General features: G+C 37.6%; 1 protein-coding gene across 1 annotated transcript; it reads right to left on the bottom strand.

Moving 5' to 3' along the window:
- Nucleotides 1-1,686: 1,686 nt before the first annotated feature.
- Nucleotides 1,687-18,445, bottom strand: LOC149848780 (transmembrane 9 superfamily member 1-like). The gene is made up of 12 exons (XM_089997419.1): nucleotides 18,034-18,445; nucleotides 6,942-7,134; nucleotides 6,687-6,791; nucleotides 6,404-6,421; nucleotides 6,211-6,305; nucleotides 5,972-6,124; nucleotides 5,520-5,654; nucleotides 5,128-5,294; nucleotides 3,835-3,929; nucleotides 2,519-2,892; nucleotides 2,154-2,427; nucleotides 1,687-2,075 (listed from the first exon to the last, which is right to left on the bottom strand). The coding sequence occupies exons 1-12, from the start codon at nucleotides 18,127-18,129 to the stop codon at nucleotides 2,008-2,010; spliced, it is 1,773 nt and encodes a 590-aa protein (XP_089853545.1). The 5' UTR covers nucleotides 18,130-18,445; the 3' UTR covers nucleotides 1,687-2,007.
- Between the last annotated feature and the right edge of the window lie 638 nt (nucleotides 18,446-19,083).

The following is a 19,083-nucleotide window of genomic DNA, read 5'->3' on the forward strand; positions in this document are numbered from 1 at the left end:
TGTCCGCACTTGTGAATGGGTGACAACCAATTTTTCTATAACGGTTAGGTTACATCAAGGATCTGTTTTAAGCCCTTTCCTATTTACTATAGTGATGGATGAGCTTACGAGAACAATTCAAGAAAATGTGCCATGGTGTATGTTGTTTGTTGATGATATTGTTTTGATTGATGAGTCTAGAGCCGGAGTTAATGCTAAGTTAGAATTATGGAGACAAGCATTAGAAGCAAGAGGTTTTAAGTTGAGTAAGAGTAAGACAGAATACATGGAATGTCGGTTTAGTAAGCAACGAAGTAGTGATGGGAGTGTAGTGAAGCTTGGTGAGCAAGAAATATCGGGGGATGATTGTTTCAAATATTTGGGATCTATCATTCAAAAGTATGGAGAAATTGATGGAGATGTAAATCATAGGATAAAGGTTGGGTGGATGAAATGAAAAAGTGCAACTGGAGTGTTGTGCGATCGTAGAATGCCATTGCGGTTGAAGGGAAAGTTTTATAGGACGACTATTAGGCCCGCTTTACTATATGGTACGGAATGTTGGTCTGCCAAGAGACATCATATTCAAAAAATGAGTGTAGCTGAGATGCGTATGCTGAGATGGATGTGTGAAAATACAATAAAAGATAAGATTCGAAACAAGTAGATATGTAAGAAGGTAGGTGTTGCACCCATTGAAAATAAGATGAGAGAGAATCATTTACGGTGGTTTGGACATATTCGGCGGAGGCCTAATGATGCTCCAGTTAGAAGGATGGAGAAATGAGAAAATATATTAGTTAAAAGAGGTCGGGGTAGTTCTAGGAAGACATGGATGGAGGTGATAGGAAAGGATATGAATGCTTTGAACCTCACCGAGGACATGGCATTGAATAGAAATGATTGGAGGAGAAGGATTCATGTGGAAGACCCATAATGATTTTCTTTTTTGGTTCATATCGCCGACCCCAATTGTTTTGGGATGAAGGCCTAGTTGTTGTATTTATTGTGAAAACCCTCATGATTTTCATTTTCAAATGTATTTCATTTATATTTTCTTATAAAAAATTTTGATTTTTAATTTGTTTTTTATTGCCGAGATTTTGTTGAAAAAAATGCAAGATTCATGAAAAATTTCAAAACCTCGAGTTTTTGACTACCGATATTTTGTCGTTATTAACTTTTGTCACTATGGTATGAATAGAACCTTGACCGATGAACTACTGGATACTGAAGAGAACCCTTGCACTGATCCAGCGCCTGACAAATTATATTTGAAACTGCTTTTATACATGTATTACCAGAGATTTGCTTTCACATTCTCTCATTAAAGAAAAAAAGATCCATTTTAATCCGATTCAATAATAGTTACCAACCACTAGTGCTTCTTCGTCAAAGCATAAAACACCAAATTGCGATGCGCAAATTGGAGAACCAGGCAAGCACGATCAACCGTGTAGCTTAGAACCGCTCAAAGCTTGTTACCAATTCAAACCCATGATGGGAGCTGAGCTAGCCAGATTTATTAGATCGCAACTTCATGCGCAGAAAATTCGAAAAAAAAACAAAATGAGTAACAGAAACTGACCTCCATTGGCTAACCAATTCGAGTGCGTGTAATCAAGAGATTCAAACAATTCAAACACGTCTCTGATGGGATACATGGATTCAGTAAAAATTGCATAATCTAAAGCCGCAGCTGTCATAGGGGAAAACTAATCTATATATAACGGCAAAATGAGGTCGCATCCATTGAAATCATATCCCTACAGTAAATAAGAAAAGAGGTTCACTTACAGCAGTGGAAATTTCATACCCCCCCCCCCCCCGGAAACCCTGCCCTAATTGACAGAAAAGTTCAGAGCAAAATAGAAAAAAGGAAAAAAAAAATACATCTTCAAAATCTGGTGACTTCCGAAGCAATGCCACATCTTGAGATGCAAATAGATAGCACATGCGTGATGTCCGCACACAAGCTTGCATCGGTTGTTCCAGCAATCACAAACTGATTCTTCATTTCAGCTATCACTAGTCACACTTGATGTTTCTATAGATCCTCCTCACAAACAAAGTTGATCCGAAATAGCCAACAGCCCCTGCATTAACCCTAAAAATTCAGAAGGCTGCCCCAGTGTATGAGGAAATGAAACAGAAATGGCAAAAGAAAAACTCACCGCAAAGGATTCCCAAACCAATACAGAACATGAGAGTGTAACCAAAGTAGAAGCTGGTCTGGAAGAAGCCTGACATCTTAGTTTTCACATAATAGTAATATACAGAGTACAGGTATACATAGACAGCTGTTGATGCTGCAGAGAAGAATGAAGTCCATTGCCAATGATAATTTTCAGCATTCAACAAGAAATATGTGCCCACAATTGTGACGCAGACTGTCACAATGATAAGGATCAGGAACACCAGCAACATGAAACCATAGACGTAGTACACCTGCTTAGCAAGTAAAAGTTTCATCGAAACAGAAGACAAACTGGAAGCCATACGCAGAAAAGTTGAGGAGCCCAAGGAAAACAATTTATACCTTGTAATTCCAGAAGGATGTGAAAACAAAATACATCTCAATGAATATGCTTCCGAAGGGGAGCAAACCACCCATGAGTGAGACAACAGAAGGTGTCAGATACCATTTCTTTTCAGGAATAGGACGAGGAATGGTCTTGACACGGCAGGGATTATTTGGGGCACCACTCCAGTTCCTTCCAACAACAGTGCCAAGAAGTGCGAGAGGAAATGAAATGAAGGCCCAGATTATAAACACCACCACCATAGTTCCAAAGGGGATAGCAGCCAAAGATCCATAAAATATAGCAATGGTGTTAAGGATGAAGCCGATGCCAAAGCACATAAATGGGAAGAGAGATGCAGTGAGGATCATCCCCTTGATCCAATTTTTACCTGACAAGAATTTTAAAATAAACAGGTCAGCAGCTGCAAAGGTGAAATATAAAAAAAAAAAGATACTATATAAAAGATCAGGTTTAAACAAATGTGTATGCAATATATATATATATATATATATATATATATACACCATATGGTGGCACAGACCCTTGTTTGCACGGATCTGGCAGCCAAATGGTTGATTTAACTATGTTAGATGGTTTTATCATGTCTAAGACATCATAAGATCCTATTTTTGAGACAGTGAAAATCAACGGTTCACAATTCATGAAAATAAGGGTGGTCTAGAAATGGTATAAAACACCGTATTTCAGTCAACTTTATCACATGGAAATAGTAAATAGAACATGTTAAACATGATCCAAAGGTCAGATTTTGCATTTGGAGCTTAGATCTATGTAAATCAAGTATGTACCACCACACACATATGTGTGTGTGTGTGTGCAAGCAACTCACTTTAAAAGCCAAGGGAAAAAGCCTTCTCCAATGTATATTAGTACGTAAAATGTCTCAAGATATTTAGCATGCATGCCCAGCATCAACACAACATGACAACGGACATGACACTTTGTGGATACAATCAACATTACATCCTGAACTGTATCTATTTGTTTTTAAACTTTTTATGGTCTTAATTGTTTTAAAATTTTATCATTTATTATATTACATTTAGTTTTTGTCTTATATTACTAAAATTTTTAATCATAGCAGAATTATTGTTCAAGGATTTGCTCTAAAGATAATATTCATGTCTTATTGCTTTAATTAAGAATTTTTAATGTTGATATAATCATATGCACATTATATGTGTGCACGTGTATTGCACAACCATGACCCTGTGTCCCACTTTTAGAACATTCTTATGTCGTACAAGTGTGTCTGTGTAGATCATTGCAAGTAAAATAAAGTAGATCATTAATGAAAGGACATACATACCACCATTCCGTGAATAAAGCCCTCCACTGAAATAACCAGAAATGAATGAGGTCAGAGCATAACAAACAATGAATGTGGTGACAATAGCACCTCTCCTGCAACATAGGACAGGAAAAACTGATGTTAGAGATGACAATTAAGAACAAGGATGTGCAAAACCTAATCAGTACAAGTTGAAGTGCTCTTCTGAACAAAGGGCTTTTAGAATTTTAAACATAGGAAATCTGTACAAGAAACAGCAACCAAATTTTCAAATAAAACTGCACAAAAACAGTAACCAAATCTTCAATCAAAGATGCAAATCGTCGTTGCCAGTGAGGAAACAGACAACAGAAAAAGGCACAAGAAATGAGGGTTTTCAGAACTGGCAAAGAAAATCATAGGTAAGCTAAGTGGCGCAGATGGAGGTGTACTGAATCAGTAATAGCATGAGTTACAAATGTGTAGAATAAAATTAAAAGAAATGACAAAAGAAATTCTAACATAAGACTTACAGGGAAACTAACTTCCATAAAATAGGAACATCAAGGAAAACTAAATCCACACCTGCCCTAAACTTGATGCCAGACTATGAATTATTCCCAAAAAGAGCAATCACGGGTCTTGCCTTATGCAAGTTGCCTATACACTCATTTTTCCCACTTTTGATACCATATCATCGCAATAATATGGAACTTTAGAATTTGTCAGAACTAATATGATGAGTCATTTAATATTCCACTAAAATTAAAATCAGAAATCATGGCAAATTGCACGCCAGTCCATTTGTAAAGATCACCCAATGACAGTGATATAAACAGCCCTACACACCCCAAAATTTCATAACCTAGGTTTGATGCATCTTTGCAACAGAACGTCTTGCCTTACGCAAGTTGCCTACACACTCATTTTTCCCTCTTTTGATACCATATCATGGCAATAATATGGAACTTTAGAATTTATCAGAACTAATATGGCAAGTCATTTAATATTCCACTAAAATTAAAATCAGAAATCATGGCAAATGGCACACCAGTCCATTTGTAAAGATTGCCCAATGACAGTGATATAAGCAGCCCTACACACCCCAAAGTTTCATAACCTAGGTTTAATGCGTTTTTGCAACAGAACATTCACTAAGCTAAGTTTCCCCAGCACAAGAGAAACAACAAAAAAGAAAAGAGAAAGAAGAGTAGGAGTAAGCACAAAAATAACAAGACCTCCAGATCATGGAGACATAACATTACAAGAATGCCAGAATGAAGCCAACAAGTAATGGATGGACAAGGATTCAAGAATTTAGTTTTAGCATACCCTATGTATAACATTCCAATGATGGCTAACAAGATGACAAGAAGAACCAGCATTGCAAGCTGTGCACCAGTACCAACAAGTGCTGACAGCAAAACCAAATTGCGTGGAGGTCTAAAAACATCACCATGCACCAGCTTCCATCCAGATTCTTCACTTACATCCCTCTCCTGAAATTTCAACGTAAATTAATAGGGTTCTTCATTTGAGGGTTACGTAATCAGGACCTCCATTTGTAAGAGTTTTGTGAAAATAATGACAAATGACAAAAGGAATATAATAACCACAGAAGTTAAAAGAAAAAAAGAGTAATACAAACAAATAGCACAAATCATCTTAGAAGTAAAAAAAGAGTAAACAAACAAATAACAATTAAAGAAAAGTTGAGGATTCACCAAAGTCTCTAGATCATCATCTTCCCTGGCATACTTTGCATAGTCGTTTCTCAGAGTTCGCATCAGTATCATTGAGACTAAACCAGTGAGGAAGATGACCATCATGAAAGAATTGAAAATGGAGAACCAATGAATCTGGAGAAAAGAAAGAACAATCTTGCTATATGAGTTTCTACTTGCTTGCTGAAGATTTTAATAATTGAAGCAATGAATTTCTAGAAATTTGTTTAGAAGATGAAATGATTCACTTGTACTTAATTAAAAATAACTGCAGCAAGAGGCAAATTCAAAGGACGACATTGTAAGAAACATGGAAGGAAAAGTTGCACATAAGCTCCAAAAACTTTTGAATACTTACAAATCCACATGGTCGCTCATAAGATTTATAATAATAATAATAACAACACCAACAACAACAATAATAATAATAAACATTAATTCACTTTATTCACCTGGTGCTCAAAGAAAGGATAATCCAGGTAAACATCAAAACGGCGTGCAAAGGTTACATTAGTTTGAACCCATTTGACTGAATATGTAAGTTCCAGTGTCTTTCCAACTTCCAGGGACTTGTGACTATCTTGTGTAAGATTCACATGAATAATCTGCAAAAGGATGCATTATATTTAAACTTATTTCAGCTAAAGAATAAACGGGAAAAGAAGGGTGAGAGCAGATTGTATATACAAACCTGATTGCCGTTGTACTTAACCAAAATAATTTTGTGAGTAGCAATCATATGCCTGTTGTCACTGGTTCTATCAGAATGTAGCTCACCAACAAAGCCTGACCAACAATATCATTAAGATACAGGGCAAGAGAAAAATGAACTCATTCAAGAATGTGAAGGAACCAAGATGTCAATCAACAGAGAAAGAGCATACCCCATAAAGGCAAGTCATCTGCACCTCATTATCAGCACATAGCAGCATCCAAAGCAAATAAATAAATAAATATTAATGATGCACATCATAAAAATAAAATAAATAATTCAGTAATAGACTAAATCTAACAGACTGCCAATTCGTAGGTAAAATATGTAGAAAACTTTAAACACTACTATCCAACCATGGAATCAAAGTTAGCTTGACAATCTGCATGTATAATTTGACTAAAAAGAGCATAAATATTGAATCAAACAAGAAAAGCACATAGCCCGTAGCATACCCATGAAGAATTCAAACCAATAACTATTCTCAATTGCTTCTTTGAATTGCTTCACCTTTGCAGCATCTAGCTCAAGTCCACAAATTGGTGCACGGTCAACATTCTCTGAAAAAAAAAACAGGTCAAGAACTGTCACCAGGCTTCACGTAGACTCAGTACCCTGAGTTATTTTTCTTATAGATCTGCTATCAATTTTTTGCAAAAATTATTTTCAAGGAACAATAAAATGCCAACAGAAAAGTTATATCAGCATACTTTTAAACTTTATGCCGATCTGGCTGTCAATTAGTTCATTCCCACCAAGCACCTCACCAAGGCCACCCCACTTATGAGCAGCATTACCAGCTGGCTGGCAAAATGGTAGACTGTAGTAGTTATATGTTTCTTGAGGATTATTATAAGGCCCAACCTTGTTTACCCAAAGTGTCACAGGATCGCCATCTTGATACTGTAACCAAATGAATGCAACCACAGTTAATAGAACACAGTCTAACTACCTATTTCCTGAAAAGTAACATGGAACATCCCCGAGAGCATGAACAAGCAATCGTACTAATAATCATATGATCTATGGAAAAGAAACCAATATACTGGCAAAACTATTATTTACAATGGACCAACAAAACACTGTGTGCATGTGTGCTTGTTTTTGGCTGAAAATCAGACACCTTAAAGGTTTGGGCAGCATTTGCCAAAGTTCTGGACCACATTGGACTGCAACAATAGACAACCACTTGAACAAGTTCAAACATATATTTTCCTTCCTCTGCTCAAACCAACAAGAAACTAGAAATCACATCACAAACACCATCATCAGTGCATGGAAATAATTGTGAGTACATATGATGGAACAGTTCCAAATTATTGTCAATGAAAACGAAACGGTACCATATTATTGTCAATCAAATTTAACCAAGTTATGAAAATGATACTGGCAGCCAAAAAAGCAACTGATACACAAAGCAACAAGAATTGTCAAAGTACCATAATTCTGTTACATAGACGCTTCACTTGGCCCCGTGTGTCCCTGCCAATACAACACCAACACACAAGCAGACATGCCACAGCACTCATGTGTTAAATTATGTATATATAAATATATATTTATACATATACTTATATATATATATATATATATACATAAGTATATGTATAAGTATATATATACATATATGTATATATATACATATATGTATATATATACATATTTCTTTTTTTGTTTTCTTGTACCCCAAAAACCCAATAGGGGTATTTTGGTAAATCCCCATGTAATCTTTTTCTTTTTGTATTTTTCCTTTCCTCTCTTTTTTTACCTTTTCTTTTTCTTTTTTCCTTTTTTGTTTTACATATTGTAAGACTACAAGGGGCCCCACTCAACGGTCATATTTATGACCGTTGGGGCTCCCAACGACTAGATGGGAGCCCCCTTGTGGTCCCTCCTCTTTAGTTTCCTCCTCTATAAATAGAGGAGGCTTTCTCTTGTATTAGCAATGGGTTTTTCACCCTCTTCTTTCTTTCTTCAATAATATTCAACTTATGACTTTTAGTCATTTTTCCCTTTAGTGGGTTTTGTGTACACTTTTAGTGTTTGTGTTCTTGGCTCTTGGCATCACTCTTCAAGAGTGGTTTGCTCTATTGGTGCTTCCGCCCTTTTTTATTACATGGTATCAGAGCGAGGTTGGTGATCGGGCTTCTCTTCTTTTTTGGTGTCTTGGGACCTGTGCCTCTCAAGCTTTTAAAGAAAGGAAGGCTATTCGGTACCTATGGAGCACGAATCTAAAGTAGAGCTCTCTTTTAAGCTCAATGGATCCAATTACCTTATGTGGACCTCCGCTATGAAAAATCATCTAAGAGGTAAGAAATTTTGGGGTTTTGTTATGGGAACTACTCCCGAACCCTCTCTTGTTCTCACTAAAATTGAAAGTGGGATTGAAAAAGCTTTAAATGGCGATGAGCGCATCAAAGCTATCAATGACCAACAATCCAAAGTTGAGGATTGGGAAAACAACCATGCCAAAATCTTGACATGGTTTATGAACAATGTTGACCTCAAAAATTGTGCCAACATTGCTAAGTTTAGAAGAGCCAATGAGGCATGGTTCTTTCTTAAGGGTATGTATACCCAAAAGGATCTAGCTAGACAATTTTTTTGTCAAGAAAAAAATCGTTCTACTAGACAAACGGATATGAGTGCCCGTGATTACTTTAGTTCTTTAACCCCTCTTTGGGATGAGCTTGTTCTTCCTGAGCCCAAATGGGTTGCTCCGGAAGATATTGAGTTAAGAGGAGAACAAATTGAAAAAGAGCATTTTTTTCAATTCCTCCATGGTCGCCGAAATTTGAACAAGTTAGGGCATCCCTTCTCCATAGAAGTAAAGCCTTACCCATTGAAGACGCTCTTGCCGAAGTATGCCAAGAAGAAACTCGTCTTGGCATAAATATTAAGAGTGATGAAATTTTGGTCGTTACTAGGCCCAGATCAAATGTAAAAGCATACAGACCTCCTCACTTTAACAAAAATAATGGATATAGAAAGAGAGTGATTTGTCACTATTGTAATGAACTGGGACATATCAAGCCGGTTTGCCCAAAGCTTAAAGGAAAAGTGGCCGCAGTTGGAGAAAATTCTCCAAAAAAGGAAGAAGAAAGTGTCAAAGAAGGAGATCAAAGAAACTCTTAACCATATCTCAGAAGTTCTCCAACATCTTCTCAAGACTTCTTCATCTTCAACATCAGGAGCCGTCATCGTCTATTCTTCATCAGCTCCAGGTATGTGGATACTAGACTCCGATGCTTCTTTTCATATGACATCTCATAAAAACTCTCTTTCTAATGTTTTTTCCGAACCCATATCTTCTTATGTTTCAACGGCCGATGGGACATCTTTAAAAATTGAAAGTATTGGAACACTTGATCAGGGTTACCGGAAGCGCCTAGCTAAAAGGGGAAGCGCGCTTCCCCGAAGCGCGCTTCGGAAGCGCGAAACCTCGCGCTTCCAAAGCGTGGGGGAAAGCGTCCCCCTTTTTTGGGAAGTGCGTTTCCCTTTAGTGGGAAGCGCGCTTCCCATCACGCTTCCCCCTCGCTTCCCCTGTTTTTTTTTCAATTTTTTTGTATTTTTTATTTTTATTTTTTTCGCTTCCCCTCGCTTCCGAGACGCTTCCTAGGTCGCTTCCGAGACGCTTCCGAGACACTTCCCGAATCGCTCCTAAGTGGTCCCACGCTTCCCCGCTTCCTAAAATTTTGAAAGTGCCTCGCTTCCCGTACCGCTTCCCGCTCCCGCTTCCTCAACTGGCAACCATGCACTTGATTTTAAAACTTCTCAAAACTTTTTCGTTCCTAAAGTAAGAGTCGTTCCAAAAATTAATCTAAATATTTTTTCTGTTTCCCAAATCACCGATCATGGATGCCAAGTCTCTTTCTCACCTAAAGATTGCACCGTGCAGGATCTCCAGTCAGAGAAGTTGATTGGGCAAGGCCATAGAAGGGGTGATCTTTATTTTATGGACTTTTTGACTCTTCCATCGAAGTCATTTTGTAATCTTATAAAGGACAAAAGTATTGGAATTTGGCATGAAAGACTTGGTCATCCAAATTTTGTAAAGATGTCTCTTTTTCCTTTTTTGAACAATACTTGTAAAGACAAACACATGACTTGTAAAGATTGCATTTTTGGAAAATCTAAAGCTATTCAATTTCCTCAAAGAAATTATGTCACCACTCGGCCTTTTGAACTTGTTCATTCCGATGTATGGGGACCTTCCCCTATTTTATCCAAAAGAGGTTTTTCGTGCTATGTGGTATTTATTGATGATTTCACTCGATTTACATGGATTTACTTTTTAAGTCGCAAATCTGAAGTTTTCTCCTTCTTTAAAGAATTTCATGCAATGGTTAAAAATCAATTTTTAGAAAACCTATCCATTCTTAGATCTGATTCGGGAGGCGAATATATGTCCAATGAATTTCAAATCTATTTGAAAGAAAATGGTATTTGTCATCAACGTTCTTGTCCAAACACTCCGCATCAAAATGGTCTTGCGGAAAGAAAGCATAGACACATAATAGAAACCACAAGAACTTTATTAATTTCAAAGAACATTCCAAAATCCTTTTGGGCCGAAGCGGTTCTAACCTCAACATATCTTATCAAAAGAACCCCTTCATCTTCTTTGAAAAATCTTTCTCCATTTGAAAAACTTTACAATATGTCTCCCGATTATAAAAGACTAAGAATTTTCCGGTGTAAATGCTTTGTTCTAACTCACAAAAATGATAAACTTTCTTCAACGGCAATTGAATGTATTTTTTTAGGATATGGCAAAAAACAAAAAGGTTATCGATGTTTTGACATATTAAAAACAAACTTTATATCTCAAAAGATGTCACGTTCTTAGAAGAAGAAAATGGTTTTTCGCATAAACTAAATGAAAATATTGATTACTCCTTTTTATTTGACTTGTTACCTCAATAAAAGGTTATAGATGATCATGTTGAATCTAGTGAAACTCTCATAGAGGATCATTTTGAACCTCCAAATGATGGGCAAGATGACCAACATGAAAATTTAGAAGAAAATATACCAAGTCAAACACAAGTTTACTCTAGAAGGAATGAAAGTAATCCTCCTTATGCCCTTGAAAAATTCTCTCAAAACGAGTCGATTTAAGAATCCGCTCAAAGAAGATTAAATCGTATTTCTAAAATACCAAATAGATTTGTATCTTATGATTCTTTTTCTCCAAATTTTCAAGCATGTTTACTAGCCCTTCCCTCATTCCATGAACCATCTCATTATAATAATGTTAAACAATATGTTCATTGGAATTAAGCAATGGAACTTGAACTTAATGCTCTTAAAAGGGCAAAAACTTGGGAAATTATTGATCCACCTAATGGCAAGAAATCCATTGGATGTAGATGGGTTTTTAAAGTAAAAACTAAGAGTGATGGCTCTTTAGAAAGATATAAGGTTAGGTTAGTAGCCAAAGGATATACCCAAGAATATGGGTGGATTAAGATGAAACTTTTGCCCCAGTTACTCGAATGACTAGTGTTTGAGCTCTTATTGCAATAGCCTCTATTACAAAATGGTCAATTTTTCAACTTGATGTTAAAAATGTCTTTTTAAATGAAAATTTGAGTGAAGAAGTTTATATGGAACCACCTCCGGGTATGAATTTAAATAGTAAAATTTTAAAATTAAAAAAGGCTTTATATGAACTTAAGCAAGTTCCTAAAGCTTGGTATGACAAGTTTAGTAATGTATTAATCAACTTGGGATTTACTTCTTGTTATACTGACACTGCTCTTTTTGTTAAGAAAACAGGTGATTTCATTGTTATTCTACTGTTGTATGTTAATGATATGATCATCACTGGGAGTGACAAAAAGGGGGTAAACTATGTCACATGGGTGCGGGTGCGACACGGGTGCAGCGCAATTTTAAAATTTTTTGACACAGGGACTCGGCTATATATATATATATATATATATATATATATATATATATAATTTTTTTAAAAAGTGCACAGACAGTCACAATCTGTGACTGCAGCACTGTGCATTGTGACTCTTTTTATATTTTTTTAATAAAAAATATAAAAAAATCATTTTTTTATGAACAAATAGACATTTTTGGACTCAGTCAAAGTTGACCGAGTCCAAAATGTGGACGGCCTCGACTCGTTGACCGAGTCCGGCTCGGCGTTGACCGAGTCCGGCTCGGCGTTGACCGAGTCTGGCTCGGCGTTGACCGAGTCCGGCTCGGCGTTGACCGAGTCCAGGCCGAGTCCGAAGCCGCACCCGTGTCGGGGCGTGTCGACTCGAGTGCGGCACCTCCCTAGCCGAGTCCGTATGACTTAGGGGGTAAATGATGTTAAGTCCATGTTAAAGAAAACTTTTGATATGTCTGACCTTGGATTTTTGAGATATTTTTTAGGTATTGAAGGGGCTTACTCCTCCCGAGGATACATTCTATCTCAAATGAAATTAGCAACAGACATTTGTACCAAGTCAGGAGTATCTGATGAAAAAAAAGTTGAAACTCCTGAAGTTATCAATGCAAAATTGAGACTTGAGGATGGTGTTGTACTTGAGGATCCAACCCCCTATCGTCAATTAATTGGATCTCTTACCTATTTATCCATCACCCGTCCAAATATAGCTCATGCGGTTCATGTTGCAAGCCAGTTTCAGCATGCACCTACTTCAGTTTACATGGTGGCTGTGATGTGAATTGTGCGATACATCAAAAATACCATCCTCATAGGGCTTTTCTTATCCTCTTCCTAATCTCTTGAATTAATTGTTTTTACTGATGTTGACTGGGGAGGAAATCCCAATGATCGTATCTCAACTACTGGTCTTTGCATTTTTTTAGGTGAATCTCTCATTTCGTGGAGATGCAAGAAGCAACAAAAGGTCTCACTATCATCCACTGAAGCTGAATATCGGGTCATGGCAATGACAACTATGGAAATCGTATGGCTTAGAAGTCTCCTTGGTGACATGGGCATCCTCATTTCCTCATCTACCAAGCTTTGTTGTGATAACAAAAGTGTGATCTACATTGCAAGCAATCATACTTTTCACGAGCAGACAAAGCATATCGAAATGGATTGCCATTATGTTCGAGACAAATATCTCAAAGAAACTATCACATTACCATATGTTACTTCAGAATATCAACTGGCTGACTTCTTCACCAAAGCGCTTCCAACTCCACGATTTATGTTTCTTCTTAGCAAACTTTCGGTCTTCTCCCCGTAAAGTTTGAGGAGGCGTGTTAAATTATGTATATATAAATATATATTTATACATATACTTATATATATATATACATACGTATATATATAAGTATATATATACATATATGTATATATATACATATTTCTTTTTTTGTTTTCTTGTACCCCAAAAACCTGATAGGGGTATTTTGGTAAATCCCCATGTAATCTTTTTCTTTTTGTATTTTTCCTTTTCTCTCTTTTTTTACCTTTTCTTTTTCTTTTTTCCTTTTTTGTTTTACATATTGTAAGACTACAAGGGGCACCACTCATCTAGTCGTTGGGGCCCCAACGGTCATATTTATGACTGTTGGGGCTCCCAACGACTAGATGGGAGCCCCCTTGTGGTCCCTCCTCTCTAGTTTCCTCCTCTATAAATAGAGGAGGCTTTCTCTTGTATTAGTAATGGGTTTTTCACCCTCTTCTTTCTTTCTTCAATAATATTCAACTTATGACTTTTAGTCATTTTTCCCTTTAGTGGGTTTTGTATACACTTTTAGTGGCTCTTGGCATCACTCTTAAGAGTGGTTTGCTTTATTGGTGCTTCCACCCTTTTTTATTACATCATGGATATGGTCAAAACTGTTGGGCAGTCATCATCATGGATATCCGACATAGATATTCAGTAATTACAAGAATGCAACCCAACTCTTTACAAATTACAGCATTTCGCAGACACACACACACGGGAAAGAATGAATATTCCCAGTGCTTATAAGGACACAATTTGTAGCTTTAAATGGGAAAAAGCATGTATTTTCAGCTCGCACAGATGCTACACTTTGCCCCATGAATCCTTGTCGACATAACACCAACAGAAAAGCAGACATGCCACAGGACTCATGGATATGGTCAAAACTGCTGGACAGCCATAATCATGGATATCTCACATAGGTTTTCAGAAATTACAAGAATGTAACCCAATTCTTTACAAATTACAGCATTTCAAACAAAAACAGGCACTTCTCACATGCAAAAGAATGAGTATTTCCAGTGTTTATAAGGACACGTATTTTTCCAGTGTTTATGAGGACACATATTTCACACACAAACACATCCATGTGTGGATCAAGGCACAACAATTTGTTGAAATCAACACAAAATAAGAGCACGTAGATGATGAAAATAACATAAAACTTTGACAATCCTTACACATTATGCATAATTTTTGGAGGTTTAAACAACATCAAAAGAAACCACAAACAGACAAAGTCAATAATGCCCCATCCATCTAAGACCATCACCAACCTTTCCATTCACATATCAAAATACCTTTTCTATTACTACAAACTGTAGCTTCCTTTGCCCTTTCCTATAAGAATGCCTCAAAGTGAATCTGATGGTCCAATGGATTTCTTCAAGTATACAGGTTTTTTATGGCATGAAGCAAACCTGCAACATGGGCCTAGATTATAATGGGTTAACAAATCCCTTCAACTAACATTGCTCAAATTTTCTCCACTACATTCATATCTTGTGCATCAATCTTGTCCTCCAACTTCAGTAACATGATCCACCATAGCTTGTGCATGTATCAGCCTTGTCCTCCAGCTTCATTAATATATTCCATCAATGAAGGTGGATCACTTTCCAATTTCTTTGCTCCTTATTCAGATACACCATGATTTCCTTGTTGTTCACGTTCAATGAACTGTACTTTATCTCACTTTGAAAAATGTCTTGGAAGTTTTCTTTTAATGATCTCTACAGCATGTACATTGCCAATTGTGCACACCAACTCTGTACCTTGCTCTGCCGATGAGCATTTCCTTCTAACTTTAGCAAGCACGATCATCTGAATGAGGTGGATATTGTCCCAATACATGCTACGTGTGAGCCTAGAGGCTACGCCTCTTAGCATCATAATGTCATCTAACTCTAGTTCATCTCAAGTTGCATCAACCAATTTCAGCCAACGATTGCTATCATCTGAATCATATAATGCATGTTTCGTGCAGCATTACCAATCCATTTTTTCTGTTTATCATCAATCATGGAGGTCACTTCATATATAGTTAGTCCAGCTAACTATTGGATGAAAAATAACAAGGACCTTAGTCCCAATAAAAATCTACAAAAATATTTCGTGGAAATACTTCCATATCTTTTATGCCCAGTCCTTAAGGCATGTTAAACTTTACTCATTCAAGAGAAAGCTCTGGTTTCCACTACAAGGCTCCTTAAAGACTATGTTGAACACCTTTTGTTGTTAGATATTCCACCAACCAATCTAAGTCTTCAGAGTGGTTGAATTGGCTGATACATGATAACTTGATGTACAATGAGGAATATCTAGCCACTTATTATACTTTTTTTTAATAAACCTAATCTCGTACACAATCGACAACATCAGTGCTCAGTCTCACCAAGGCAGTTTGTCAGGATATTAAAGTATTTTCTGTAAAGCTTGGGAGAAATTTAAAACAAATGAATATGAAAAATATACAAAAGACAGGAAAGAAATTATTTTGGTTTATTCATTCTTGAAACATAGAAAATGTAAGGAATAATATAAAAAAACATATTCAACTTATAGGAAAGCTACGATAGATAACATTGCATCATTTTTAGAAGTTCCAGTATTTTGATAATATTGTGGCTTTCCCTTTTAAACCATTTCCCCATCACGTCACTGGAATATCGCCATATTTTCAAATTATTGGTGATAGTTGACACTAATTTTTGAAGTCTCAATCTGTACTTTCATATTTCTGAAAAAGGTGATTTTCATTGATATATGGTTTGGAATGTTAGCTATGACGTGTGAGTCTGCCACCCAGCATTCCGAGGGTACCCGTTCCCCTTATAGTTCAAATGATCCTACACCAGAATACCACAATGCCTGGGGGTTTGAGGACCTATACCCCGCAATACATGACCGTAGCAATTACAGGAACATACGTCAATTACATAGTACAATTAACTCTTAGCATTTTCAACCCTTACCATATCAAACATCTTGATGGATTACATTTCCTGTCCCAAACATGTGTCTCAAAATATCCACTTCAACAATGATGACAGTGATGATTATAGCATGAGAGTGATCGTTTTAACTACATAGAATCATGGAATATTTTTACATTTTTAATGAAACAAAAAGTCTCTTTTGAGAGGAAACAAAGGCGTCACTTGTAGTGGAAAGATTCATCTGCATGAACGTTATGATAATTGTGCTCTCAATTGATATAACCAACCCTAATTATTGAAATGAAGGAACTTAAAAGATTAGTATATCATCTTATAGAACGTTTGCACGTAGCCAGAGATCTCACCATCAAGGTTGGTGAATTTTTCCAAAATAGTTTTGGTTTTCATATACTTGGTAGAATGACACCTCATATTGTGAAAAACGGGCAAAATGTTACGAAAGCATAAATCAGTAGGCATGACCACAGATACTATATCAACAACGCCCTTAGACGAGTCTTCCAGAAATGCTCTAAATATTAGGAAAAACATATCAAATTTTCAAAAAGCTTTCTGAAAACGAAAATTTGGGGAATTGGAGGTTGCAGTGCACACGATCAAAATATTTCAAGAATCTAAAAGAGATCACAAACGGAAAAAATCTGCCAAATACATTCTTACCAACTCCACATCCAAAGTATGGCTGCAAATGTCGGGAGATTTTAAAATCTAGAAGACACTTGTAAAATAAGTGTGAAACGTTCTTGCCTTGAAATTGCATAATTAATGACATGCCAAGTTCCGAAAGCCCCTAACCTGGATAGAGTTGATAAAGTTCTCGTTTTGATGTAATAACGAAACCTCAATCCCACTCTTAGATCATTACCAAAAAGGCAGAGTTATGACATATTGAAACTCAAAGAAGCTAACGGCCAAGCTAGCATAACACCAAGCGTTAGAAATGAAAACTTAATTCCATATCTTCAACAAATCGACCGGGTATCTTCCTTCTAGCATGAAAAAAAAATCTACACTACATTCTATCGAAAAAAAAAACACCCAAAGAAACACGTGAATGTTTGGGATTCGACGTCGGCTCAAGAGTTCAATGATTCAATAAACCCGCACCAACCAGAATGATCATATGCACAAACTCTTTGGAGAATTCCACCAAATACGATACCTTTATAGATCCTTAATCCTTCAATATCAGCGGAACTTTTTCTACTCTACATCCGGTTCAGAAACGAAACGATCCATCTGATTACAGTCCAGAAAGACATTCCACACTAGTTTCCGCTTCCAATTACAAAGTGATCCCGGAAACCGGACCTCTTGAAGCCCAATCGTTACAACCACAACAAAAACCAGCCTGGATCCAAACCTTAAACCACAAGAAAGCAATACACGTACAAATCCGCCCTAAGGAGCAGAAATCAAAGCACAAGATTACGAAAAAATAAAAAGAACAGAGATAATCAAATGCTTAAGAAAACCAAATGATCAACTCCTTGCACGAGATTATCTCACTCACTGGCTGGATCTGAATCAAAAGAGAAAGCGATACGCAGAGTGGAAATTCCAAAAGCCGAGATCCAGATCTCGGCGATGAAGTCGAGACGGAAACCCTAGAATTCGAAGAAAGCGCGTACCTTGTGATCGGGCTCGGAAGCGGAGGGAGCGGAGAAGCCGAGGAGGAGGAGAAGGAGAAGCGCCGAGAGTGACCGGAATCGGATCGTCGGATACATCCTCGCCACGAGAAGATCGCTCGCTCCTCTGAAAGAGAGAAGCCCTCGTCTCCCCACACAATCCCTTCTCTTGCTCTGCTAGATAACCCACAAAGGGAGAGACACAGAGAGAAAGAGGAAATTGGATCTTCGACAACTCGCCTTTTATACCTCTCTCTCTCTCTCTCTCTCTCTCTCTCTCTCTCTCTCTCTCTCTCTCTCTCCCTCTCTCGCTATGAACACAGATCCAGATTCCAGACTCCAAGAGATCGGACGAGACGACCTCATCGGCCCTTGCTTAGAGCGTTTCTCCTTTCCTTCGCCCGTTGGGTGAAATTACGATCTTGCCATTGTGAGGGTAGTTTCGTCCAAATGTTTAAACCCTCTCTAAGTCTTCGGTCTTTCGCGAGGGAAGAAAAGCCCTCGTGGTCATGGGTGAGGAGATTGGGCTGCCAACAAGTGGGTTTGGTTCAGAGATGGCAGTGGACCGGGGAAACGGGGCCCGCCCGGCCTTGCCCTGTTTGAACAGGGGATGGAAGTTAAAATCAAAACAGGTGCAGGGATGGAGGTGGAGATGGACTTACTCCGCCCTACCTCGCCCCGTCCCCGTCTCGATCCCCATCCCATTTCCGATCATTCTTTAGGGATGTTCATGGATCGAGGGAAAACGGGGCTCCACCCCGCCTCGCCTCGTTTGTACCAAGGATGGAGGACATGAAACATTCGAAGCAGGGATGGAGGTTTAAATCAAAACCCTTGCAGGGATGGAAGGCATGATTTTGAGACGGGGCAGGGGTGGAGACCTTGTCCTCCGCCCCAATCCACTGCCATCCTAGCCTGGCTGGCTTTGCTCATCACATCAGGAAGTAGACAGGGACACCACCTGAGGGTTTCGAACTTGTGACATCCAATTAACTTGGTGACACTCACTAGTGGCCCCTAACAGATGAGTAGAGTCCTTGTAGATGCATAATA

The sequence above is a fragment of the Nuphar pumila genome, chromosome 1 (genome assembly GCF_984573655.1).
Source record: "Nuphar pumila chromosome 1, dmNupPumi1.hap1.1, whole genome shotgun sequence".
Classification (NCBI taxonomy): Eukaryota; Viridiplantae; Streptophyta; class Magnoliopsida; order Nymphaeales; family Nymphaeaceae; genus Nuphar; species Nuphar pumila.